The following is a 12,099-nucleotide window of genomic DNA, read 5'->3' as shown; positions in this document are numbered from 1 at the left end:
AACAGAGTCTGGTAAAATCGGTGGCACTTTGAGGCACCGGGGTGAGATAAGCATGTTTTAAAGGGTTTTATAAATATACCAGCGCTCTTTTTTTCTTCTTCTTTTTTTGCTAATCCGCTTTACACGCTGAGCTAGCTTTCTCTGCCCATGCATTACCTGTACATGTCACTAACTTGTGTTTTTATTCTGTTGTGGTCTTTTTTCCCCTCCCTGTGCTCCCTCTCCTTCACCTTTCTGCAGATACGGTCTTCGTGTTTCTGATCTGCGGTTATTGGCCGTACCAACCTGCCCAGTGTTTATTGCCTGTTATTTCTCCAACACTCATCTTTTCTCACTCTGCTCTCCTCTCACCCCAACATGTGGAGGCAAGACAGCTGCCCCGACCTGAGTCTGGTTCAGATTTTATCCCGTTAAAAAGGAATGTCTGCCAAGCGTTTCCCAAAGAGGAGACTGATGCTTTTTCTCTCTCTCGCTGAAATGCTGTAAAGTATGAGCTTACTATGCAAAGTACCCTTAGATGACATCCATTTAGAGCCAAATGAATCTAACCGGATGTAATCTAAGGGTACTTTGCACTAACTTGGACAAAATTTCTGTCATTTTGCCTCCGTACGCCATCACAGTGGATTTTAAATCAAATAAGATGTGATTGAAGCGCCGGCTTTCAGATTTAATTTGGTGGGTTTTGCAAAAAATTTATGTTAACTGTCATTTTTAGACATCCCCCATTTTCAGAGCCTCAAAATTAATTGTACAAGCTAGCATCTTTTCAAATATAAAGATTTTTTTTAATATTTCAATGAAAATGCTTTCCATACTGAGTCTCAAACTCATGCTGTGTGTCCTCCCTTGAGAAGCTCTGCTAAGGCCTTTACTGCAGCCGCCTTCAGTTGCTGCTGGTTTGCAGCTCTTTGCTGCATTCACGTTTACCTTCAGTAACTAAAACAGTATGCTCTGTTGGGTTGGGATCCAGTGAATGACTTTTCTACTTAAGAACATCCCATTTGTTCTGTGTGAAACTCTCGGGTTGGTTTTGGTCCATTTGCACTGAGAAGCAGTTTTGCAGCATTTGGCTGAATCTGAGCAGAGAGTACAGCCCTGTGCACTTCAGCCCATGTGTTCCCTCCACGTTTAACAGATGATACAGTATGCTACGGCTCGTCAGCTGCTCTTTCCTCTCTTTATTGTTTTCTCTTCGCATTATCCTCATTCGCATTCATTTTGTTTTCATTTGTCCAAAGGATTTTTTCCCCCAATTAATTAATCAATCAATCGAGTGTAACCAGTGGTTTGCATCTTGATTGTAGACTTTGACGATTGCATACCTAGCTCGTTGAGAGTGGTCTCAACTTAGCTGGATCTTGTGAAGGGAATTTTCTTAACTATGGAAAGATCATCCACTTTCTTCTGTGGTCTTTCGGGCCTTGTGGTGTTTCTGCTGGATTTTGGGGGGGTTTCAGCCTAATGATGGCCTCCCTTATTTACATCTATGTCCCTTTGGACCTCATATTAGAGTTCTAGGGAAAAGGCCTCACAAGACAATGAAATTTAAGCCACTAAAAATCAGGGACTGCATAAAAATAAGATTCCCGAACTGTTAATGCAGTACCATTGCCGAACCCCTTGAATTAAACCTGAACGTCTGGCCTTCAATCACATCTTCATTGACCACTGTGGTGTCACTGTCCAAAAACACACGAACCCATTTCACATCTTAAAATCTAGCACTACTGTGTGAAACAGTTTAGTCCTTTCTGTATTCCATACTATGATATCATCCTCTCACCAAAGTTGCTGAAGAGTGTGGCCGTTGCCTGGTTCTTGGCCATGTCAATCAGCCCTCTGCCCAGACAGAAGTGTGGGAATATCAGCAGCACCTGCTTCACTATGTTGTTGATGTGGGTGATATTCTGTTGAGAAAAATGCACACAGACACACAGGATACACATTAGTGGCACGAGGACGTTTTGGATATTTAAACCCTGACTGGGAATTGCACAGTTACAAGCTCAATATGTTGACAATTCTAGGCCTGAATCAGCAGAGCCAGAGTGAGAGCTTTGGAAAATAGCTTGAAGCTCCCTGATGCAAGTGCACATAATTAGCAAACATCCTGCGCTGTGCTTGCACGCTGAGCGCGGGTGTATTGCGGTGCACCAAATAGCATGCCGAGGGAACTCGGTGCATCAAGGTTCATCTACCTTCTCGATGCTGGAATTTAGGAGACGTAAGGGAACGTACCGTGTGATCTCTGGGGAGGAGCACGTACAGTAGAGCTCAGTATGTGCAAACACAAACAGATGAGTTGATGCTCAGGGAAGCAGATGCTCATCCTTAAAATCATAACTAAAGCTAAAGGAAACACCCAGACACCAAAGAGTCACAGGTGGGAGGAAGAAAAGCACAGGTACTCTGTCTTCTTTTGGTTCTTCTGATAAAGCATACCACCACAACAACAAAAAGACAGAAACACAAACCCAAAGCATATTGTTTCAGTGTTTCACAAGGCATAGGCAGAAATAAAGTCTTATCTTGACAGCGTATTTCCACAAAACAACTTTTTTTCCTTTCTCAAATTGTACAGTTCCTTTCTCTCCACATTTGACCTGCCGGTGGTTAGAACACTGACAGCTTAATAAAGTACAAAAGCAACAATTAATTCAATTAAGACACAGCGGACCAGGCTGTAACGGACTGGCACAAGCGAGGAAGGAAGTACAGGAGAGGGGGTAAAACAGGAGAAGGCAGAGCAAAAAGGCAACATATTACTGTGGCTTCACAACCGAGTTCATGCATTATGCATAGTGCTCTATTGCTGCATAGTCTTCAAAGCTCTTGCATACATGGATAGAGACTACAAATTCATCATTTCTGTTTTCTGGGCGAGCCTGCGAGATTAGGTGGGGCGGCGGCAGAGGTGCGATTTGTTAAAGCTGTGTGCAAGATTTCCAAATGATGGCCATTATTGTCACAGAATTTATTCATGCATGCGTGTAACAGCTCTGTGAAATTAGTTTCAGTGACTAAGCTTTCAATTGGCAGTTACAATGCGAGTGTGAGGCCTTATGAGTCTGCCAGCCTTAATAAAAAGCCAGATTTAAAGATATTTCAGTCTGCACTTTTACTGGATGTCAGCTTATTGTGTAAATGCAAGTAAAACATGACACTTTTTAAATAAGACAACATACTCTGTCAGATATTAGCAGGTGGGGAGTGAGACCGTGATCGAGGGGGAAAGGCAGACAAAGAAAATAAATAAATAAATAAAACTGTTGACAAGACTTTGTTTTCTCCCAAGGAGGTGTGGGGGCACATTTAGCCTGTGCACATTAAGAATACATATGGTGCTGCTGCTGTATATCTGCCTTGCTTTAGTAACTTACAGGCGTCCTCAAGCTAGCTCCTTCCTGCCTTCATACTAAGCTAACCACATGCTGCTTCCATATTCAGCAGACAGATGTATTACTGATCCTATCTAGCTTTTGCACTCTTGCTTTCACTGCTTCTCCTTATCCCTGTGATCATTGGAGCCAGGAACAAATCTGATCACAAAGGGGACAAAGATACTAGTGTACAGTAGCTCCAAATATAGCTAAAGATCTGCGGCCATGCTAAAGAGAAAGTACACTCTGTGTCAGTTCTAAGGTTTGATGTATCAGGGCTTAAAATCATGCAAATGCAACCTCGGATGAACTACAAAACATGACATATACACAGCCATTCTTCATTTAACAAAAACTCCACCCTCACTGCTTCTATATGAGTTTAGAGGTTTGGCTCTCCAATTACTGCTTAATGGAGACTGAGGGGGAATAAACTGTGAAGCACGGTGGTGGAGGGGTGATGATTTGGGCTTGTTTTACAGCCACAGGACTGCAAAACAAATGTCTTCCAAATGTGAGACCATCGGTCTGCAAAAGCTTGGCTGAAACTGGATCATTTAGCAGGACAAAGATTCCAATCGAATCTACAACAGAGTGAAAATGTGTCGCAAAGGATATCTACAACCATAGGTGTACTTTTCTTTTTCCCATGACTATATGGGGATACTTTGTATGAAAGGTCCTTGTCATTGATAAAAATAAAATGGAATAGTAATAAAACACTCTAAGATTTTTACTGTATAATAATTCTCGCAACAAGAAATGACGAGCAACAATCCAACTTACAAACTTACACACTACAATAAGTGTTTGCTGGCCTAGTTCTCTCGGGCAGATCCAAGACCGTGATGAAAAGGTCTCATTGATCACGATGTCGACGCAAACCTTTAGACGTCTTTAGATGTTCAGCAGCAATTCATCATTTCTTTTATCTACACTTATACATTTGCTTGAGGACAGGCGGGTAAGAAGAGCTGCAATAACAATGCATATTCAACAAAAATTGGTGCATCTTGTTACTGGTTACATTTTTTTGAACACTTGAACCCTGCTTACTAAGGAGAAAAATGGTTAAATGGTATCATTTAAATCACTAATTTATATTTGCGTATTAGTATTTTCTCTTTAGCCAATTACTTGATTGCCTTTACTGACAGTATATGGAGGAAAGATATACTTTACTGCAACAATTTGCTGTAGCAGAAAACAAGTTTACCCTCAAAGTTGAAACTAACGTTCTTTTCTTGGCGTTTGCAAACATATTTTTATCCCCCAGGATGTTCACAATGTATGTAACCACTCAAATGCAAGCATCAGGGGATTTGCTAAAGGCACCTCTATTCTTTACATTCAACACTAAGCCTAAACAGAGATAAGAAAGTCAAATAAATAAACAACAGCTATGACCTTGGCAGAGAGCAGCCCATCCATCTGGCAGAGGAATGCAAAAAGCAGCGAGACCTAATTTGAGATCGATACATGAAATAACATATCTCCTCCTGACTGGGTGTTCATCAAGGAGATCTAAGAGGTTCTTTGTCGAAGATGATAAAACGCCGGACAATTTCCCCCCTTGTGTTTGCGCTATGTGCCCATAAATCATTTTCAAATGGTTTTTAAAGGTGGTATTGTCTGCGCTGTGCTTATCTGACCCATATCCCTACACGTGCTTATTCCCACAGCGTGGCTTCATTCATAATGCTGCGAATCACAATGAAAGCAGACAAGCAGAGGATGTATGGCTCAAACAGCTGGGGAAGACATTTTTCAAGAGATGATATTCCTGTGGTTTTGAGATACTGTAGGAGTTCTGTCGTGAGCAATCGACTACATTAAACCTTTGCCTGTTTTAAACACAGCGTCGATAAATTCTTCTGGACTTAAAAAACAATGTACTCCAATTACACTACATGAGGTAAGCGGTACCTGGCCACGCCGCCACACCGATACATTTATCCTGGAAAAATCTATGGGTGCCTGCGGTTATCTCTTAGAGGCACGTGGTGGAAGTATTGACTCAGACAGCGCTTCAAGCGTACAAGGCAGGCTGGGATTGATGCAATCCACAGGGAGTTGGACAGTCCTGAGGGAAAGAAAATCTCCCATTGGTCTCAAGACAAAACTAGGGCACCAAGTCTATAACACTGCAGCGCTGCTTTCCCACTCTGCTACTCTTATTTTTTTTCCCTTCTTCCCATTTTCTCCCCTGGAAAAATGGTGCTATGCCCAAAAGGGATCTAGATTCACCCAGTGCTTGAAAAGAGAAAACAGACTGAAAGCCGGAAGCTTTACTTTTGAGCGACACTGTTTAAATATCGCCACCGCCGCCGCAGAGGAGCCTGAAAGTGATGAGGCGCAGCTTTGAAATCGCAGAAGCTGCGAGAGGAGAAGGCTGGATAGAGCTGTCATGTGCAGGATCTGCCGTTTCTGTTGAACTGGAGCACGTCGGGGCACTGTCATAACTGGCTAGCTAGTTTGTGAAGAGTCTGTTCCGGGGAGATATCAGCTCTGAACTGGGGGAGACATGGAAACCTGGAGAGCTGTAACATGTGAGTTGATTGATGTTGACCCGTCAGACTCTTATCGGCGGCGAAATCGGGTCAGATTAGCAGAATTATCTCGGACCTCCGTCCCCATCGAGTCTCAGAGAAACACGCTGCTCCTAATGCCTCAATCGAGCGAAATGGGCAGTAAATCCGTCCCTTTACACCGGCCCGTGGGCAAAGCGCTGTCCATTAAATTATCGGGAATGGCGCCCTTTATGAGTAATACGCTCCGCTAACGTCGCATCAATAAATAAAGAGAATGCAGACACAACAAAATGACCACAGTGACTTTCTTGGAGGAGAGACGCGCTCGTGAAAAATACAAATTGATGATGAATGTCGGCGATAATGAAATCACGATGCAAATGAGGCCGCCTCGTTAGGAGACAGGAAACATCCCATGCCATCACGGAGCGGGCGCCAGAAGATCAAGTCGCAGGCAGGCGTGTCGGAGGGGGCAGACCGCGCAGAGGCAAGAGTCTTTGAGACGACATTACGCTGCGTCTGAAGTGGCAGATCGGGGATGTGGGAGACATTCTGATGAAGCGTCAGATGCAAACGCAGCTCGGCACCGCACCGTGCTCTTGTGTCTGTTGACAAGGGATGACTGATCAGCACGAGGCTAAAAATACGTGGTGAGGTGGGAAAAAACCAAATGAGAGAGCGGGCGATGCGTGGGAATCGTGCAAATAACAATTAAGGCTGCAAATGTGTTTAGACGTATTCAGATCAGAGAACAAACGAGAAAGATGTCAGAAAAGTAGAGAAATCGTTTAAAAAACTTGAGGTTGTTCTGTCTGAGTCCTGGCTGTTTGCACACATTGCGTATTCAGATATTTTCTTTTTTACGTAATTGATTTAAATTCTAATAAAACAGTACAATGACTGACAGTCTGTCTCTCTCCAAACCGAGCTCTGTATTTCTTATTTAGCTCGTTTTTGGTGTCTTTGTCTTTTCATTCCACTGAGACTGGAGCAGCTTGCAGTTAAAATGAACACTTGCTGAAAGATGGATGAGCAAAGTTCTCTGAAGACCCAATTCTCAGCAAACGATTTAACATTAAAAAGAATAGGCAAAATAATTCCTTTGAAAAATCCTCGAGAGGATAAAGGAAATATATTAAAAGTTATACCAGGTGGGCACACACCCCACCCACGCGCATGAAAGCCTTTGCTTTGGAGAAAAAAATGGAAAAACACTGAGCGTTTATCTATGATTCAAGTCAATTAGCCATCCGCAGCTATAGCTTCTGCATAAATATCATTTTTATGGAGCCTGAAAGTCTGCGCCTGCTGTTTCACAGGAAGTGTGCCGCCTGTCGCGTTAAAAATGTGCATGCATGCATGTGTGTCTCCTACTTTTCCGTCTGCACAGACTCTGTATGCGTGTGTGAGCGTGTGAGCGTGTGGTGAGGGTGACACTTACATCATCATCGAAGAGCTCCATGATAAAGGTGGCCACGCTGCTGTTAATACCAATGAAGAGGTTGATGCAGGTCAGCACCACGTAAGCTGTGCTGGGCACGCTGAAGATGAAGGAGAACGGGTACATCATGGGCGTGATAGCCCAGCTTAAAAAAAAAAAAACACAAAACAAAGTAAAACAGTGTTACAAAATATAAAATATAGAAATTAAAATAACAAAGGTGATCTCCAGTGCGATCCATGCTCGTTAAACTCTCCGAGGGCAATTTGTATAACGGCAAATATCATGCTAGCAGCTACTGAATCCTTGCTATTTTCGATTCACAAATGCGGATTACCAGGTCAGCTGTGCCATTTGATGGCCTCCTCTGATCATTTGCATTTTCAGTAAGTGACCCATGAAAGCACTGCCAACTGAATGCTGCCCACGCTCGGCAGTCAGCGGTTCAAGCTCGGTATCACAAGCAGATCAAGTGAGGCACTGGTGTTGTGGTGCCACGGTGCAAACCCCTGTCATATAACCAGACCTTTGAATGTAATTTGAAAGTAACACGTTTTGATCTCATTACATTTACTCAAGTGCTGGAGTTTCAGTTTGACCTACTTCAGAGGCGTGTGTGTAACTTTCTGATTCAGTTCTTTTTAGATTAGGAATCTTTGGAAACAGACTGCAGCCTCACTCTGAGAAGCACACAGACCTGTTTGTACGAGCTAAGCTACACAGCATGTCTCCTTCACTATGTGCCATAGCTGTATCTGATATCCCTGCGGTGGTGTTCTTCCTGGATCATCAAAACCAATGTTGGTCCAGTTGCAACATTGCAAGTGACCAATCATCATCAATGTTACGATGTCATAGGTTTGCAGGGTGGAAAAAGCCGACCGATGTGGTTAGGGTCAGGGTCAGGGTTGGGGATTAGGACGTGATCATAGTTAGGCTTAGGGTTTGGTGTGTGTCACTTCCAATGACTAGTATTACTAACTTATTTGTGTGCACTGGTGCATCTTTCAATGGACGTAGTATAAGTATTACACAAAGTACAAACTATTGCGGAAAATGTATAAAATACGTTGTAATAAACGCACTGGATTGAATTGGAGATATGAATTAAAGATTAGTGGCATAAACGTCAGTTCTTCGATTACTCTGGCTTTGTGGGGCTTTTTGACACTGTCGCAGATAACTATTTACCCCTCGGACACCTAAAAGGAGAAACCCTTGTCCCCTTTTTCTGAACTGAATGGTTTCTGTCATACTTCAAGCCGGCTTTTAGGACAAAATGACTGGTTATGCAACAAAAGGGTAGTCTTTACCTGTACAGCTTACTACCTGCTAGAACCTGTTCAAATGGTCATCATACCACATATTTACTGACATTTCGTGAGGTGTCAAAACTCTTCATTAAGTGTATGGGGGAGGGGAAGTTGCCAAATGTCATCTTCATTTGGGAAAGTCTTAATAGTTCAAATGAACAAAGGAAGTGTAAGCAGCGTGGAAGTGAGCTAATGCTTCTTAGCTGGTGATTCTGAGGTAGTGCCAGATCACTTTTAAAGTTCTCCTACAGCGTGGAAAGGCTGGTTCAACAATGAATAACAACACAAACTTTGAAGGTAAACTTTAATCAAGTGTTAAAGTTGCACGTGTGAGTTGAACAGGTCTGTTGCTCCCTGTATTTTTTACCTCACAGAAAACAGGAGCTGCTGGTTTACTGAGTAATTTTTGCGTGATGGATTTTTATCCCTTTAACAAAAAAGTCACACGGTAACACAAACTAACTAATTTACCGAAGCAGCAGCAGTGGACAAACAAACTTTGAACTACTGGTAAACTACTGGTTTTGTTCATTGAGTGTGGTGGAGTGAAACAGCTTCACTTCCTCATCAGAAAGGTGACATCAGGTAAACAATGTAAGCGGTCTAAATGGACATTATGCACCCTTTTTAGGCAGTTAAATGGATTTTTGATGACTCCATCCGCAGCTGAACATGGCTTTAATTTCTGTGGTTGATCTCTAAAATGTAATATAATGACACGTTTCAGCTGGAAACAGCTTATTTAACCTTGACTGACTGACTGAAGTGAGTAGCTTCTCATTTCTTAAACAACCACGTAAAAAGACACATCCTGTGGTCGTGGAAAAGATGTTCTCTGTTTCAGAAGGGTCAGATTTAATGGTCTGTATCAAGCAAACAACACAATTCAGAAGTTTACTAAAACTATTAAAATTGGGTTAAACTATTCAACACAGTACAAAAGGCTGAAGGGACTCAAAGAAGAAATGTGAAAATCATGACTGATCATGATCAGAGGTCAAATTAATAGTTGAACTCGCAGCTAAGTAAAAGCATTTATACACACACAATGTAAAGAGAACTCCAGGGATCAGGACTAAACAGTTGTCTGGCCTTAAGAAAACCACTTATCAGTTTGGCTACTTGGGGAAAAAAAACAATTCAGTTCACCAGGGATGTTTAAAGGTTGGACTGTGGAGCGATGGAGAACAGTCATGTGGTCTGATGAGTCCAGATTTACCCTGTTCCTGAGTGCCGGGCACATCAGGTTAAGAAGAGAGGCGGGTGAAGTGATGCATCATCACGCCTCGTGCTTACAGTAAAAGCCTGATCTCAGGTTGCTTCAACTGGTCAAGGTTCAGCAACATTATCTCCTCAAAAACGCAGTCAGCTAACTACCTGCATTTACTGATCGACCAGAGTTTCTCCATTAATGAATTTCTTCTTCTTTCCGACGGCGTGGACATGTTCCAAGATGATAATGCCAGGATTTATCGGGCTCAAATTGTGAAAGATGGGTTCAGTGAAAGTAAAACGTCCTTTTCACAGATGGATCGACCACCACAGCGGAGACCTCACCTTAACCCCACTGAGATCTTAATCCCTTTACGTTGTCACGGCAAACCTCTAACGTGCCGTCATCGGAGCTAAAGGTAGGGCAACAAAATATTACAGTGCGTACCAAGAACTTACATTTCAGCCAATACCTGCACTACTATGACAGCTTTCTATTGTGGATACCTGAAGTGTTCAGAAGTCAATCAATGAATATTAAAAGACAGCCCATCCCAGAAATCTGGGCACGCCATAATTCTCTGAGCTACTCTGAAATATGTCATTTACTCACCCATAAAAAATAAGCAAGAGGATCAAAGCCGGCAGGTTAGGAGGGGAAACATAGGCTTTTTGTTGGAAGGCGAGGAAGATCACAATCACGATGAAGCAGGGGACGATGTAGTTACACTGTAAACACAAACACACACGTCAAAATAAAGCACAGGCTTAAAAAAGTCACTCTTTAGGGTGGTTACGACTCCATTAAAGCGTTATGACTTTTTTTTTTTTTACGCCAACTGAAAGACCGTGTAATTATAAAATGTGTAGATGACTTTTTAATTAGCGAATGTATCCGGCTTTAGTTTTCTAATTAATCCAGTGAATAACAGCCATCTGATTCTCGTGTGTTTGAAGCAAGCGGTCGCTCAGTGACACGCTGAATTGGATGCATGTACAATGGCTCTATAAAATTTTGATCTAAGACTAATATTTATCCAACGATTGTTTAAATCCATTCAACTTCAAATCAAACCAGACAGCACGCTTTTTACTAGCCGACTTTTTTTCCCCCTACAGAAGTAAACAAACATAACTGATGATGCTATTATTATATAATCACCCTTCGGATTAATATCCCCCCTGGCGAATAAATGGAATACTGCAGATAATAGACATACAATGTATCAGGTTACAATGATACATGTTTATTACAGAAAAAGTTTAGACTGAAATATTAAAGAGCTTTCAGACTAGATTCACTGTAATATCCTTATTGTTGATAGAGCGTGCATGGTAATGCGGGGAGCTTCGGGCAAGAATCATTAGACAGGCTCCTTAGGTGCATTTGTCTTCCACCCAGACAGCATTTATCCACCATAATGATGAGTGTCCTGATGCAATTTCTTTACCAAAGGTACCTTATGAAATGTTTACTTCCATTATGCCTCGGGGAAACTGCCGATAAGCCTGTTGAGCATAACCAGCAGGGGCAGCTGCTGTCGATAATTACGCCTCAGCCAATAACTGTCTCAGGTGAAGCTTTTCCCAGTAGCCAGCAGTGTCAAAGCTACATTGTCAATTACAGTGGATGGATATTTTTACATTTAGCCTTAGGTGGGCAAAAAAAGGCCCAAAGTAGTATATTACAAGGGTAGTATAAAATAAAGCAGGCGAAAACTGCTGGGGTGAATCACATTATAGCATATATTACACAGTATTTACCTGGCTTTAATGGGTCAGGTAACAGAGCCGAAGCTTCAGAAAGAGAGAATATTTGAGGCGCAGACACAGCTGTCAGATAAAGCTGGTACTTACCATGTCCCAGGCAAAATTGGCCAACCAGTAGACAGCTGGGTTTACTCCACTGACAAATTGCAGATGCTTGGCTTTGTTCACCCTCTCTTGGATTAGGAAGAGGACAAAGCTGGCAGGGATGAAGGACATGGCAAAGATAACGCAGATGGACACCACGACGTCAGTGGAGGTTGTGGCCCTGTGATTGAAGAGGACACAGCATAGAAAAAGTTGACTGGCGAGCTATTAGGGGTCTACCAGGGCAAAAGAAAGTGGATATTAAACTTTGTCCATGGGGCTAAATATAAAGTTTGATTCTGAGGTGATGTAGACTACGTTGGCTTTAAAAATATATGGCGCACACAAAGAAAATCATTAGAATT

The 12,099-nt window shown here is 42.3% G+C and overlaps 1 protein-coding gene across 1 annotated transcript in view; it reads right to left on the bottom strand.

Annotated features, from left to right (window-relative positions):
• Positions 1–12,099, bottom strand: part of LOC308402380 (phospholipid-transporting ATPase ABCA1) — a 202,689-nt gene that overhangs the window by 43,230 nt on the left and 147,360 nt on the right. Inside the window, exons 37-40 of the mRNA XM_080891181.1 lie at positions 11,738–11,915; positions 10,494–10,609; positions 7,356–7,500; positions 1,787–1,910 (exon numbers count right to left, since the gene is read on the bottom strand). Of these exons, the coding sequence (XP_080747307.1) occupies positions 1,787–1,910; positions 7,356–7,500; positions 10,494–10,609; positions 11,738–11,915 (563 nt within the window). The remainder of the gene's footprint in view (positions 1–1,786; positions 1,911–7,355; positions 7,501–10,493; positions 10,610–11,737; positions 11,916–12,099) is intronic.

The sequence above is a fragment of the Rhamphochromis sp. 'chilingali' genome (genome assembly GCF_963969265.1).
Source record: "Rhamphochromis sp. 'chilingali' genome assembly, chromosome: 1".
Taxonomy (NCBI): Eukaryota; Metazoa; Chordata; class Actinopteri; order Cichliformes; family Cichlidae; genus Rhamphochromis; species Rhamphochromis sp. 'chilingali'.
Note: the sequence above shows the minus strand (reverse complement) of the source record. Positions and strands in the feature narration are given on the sequence as shown.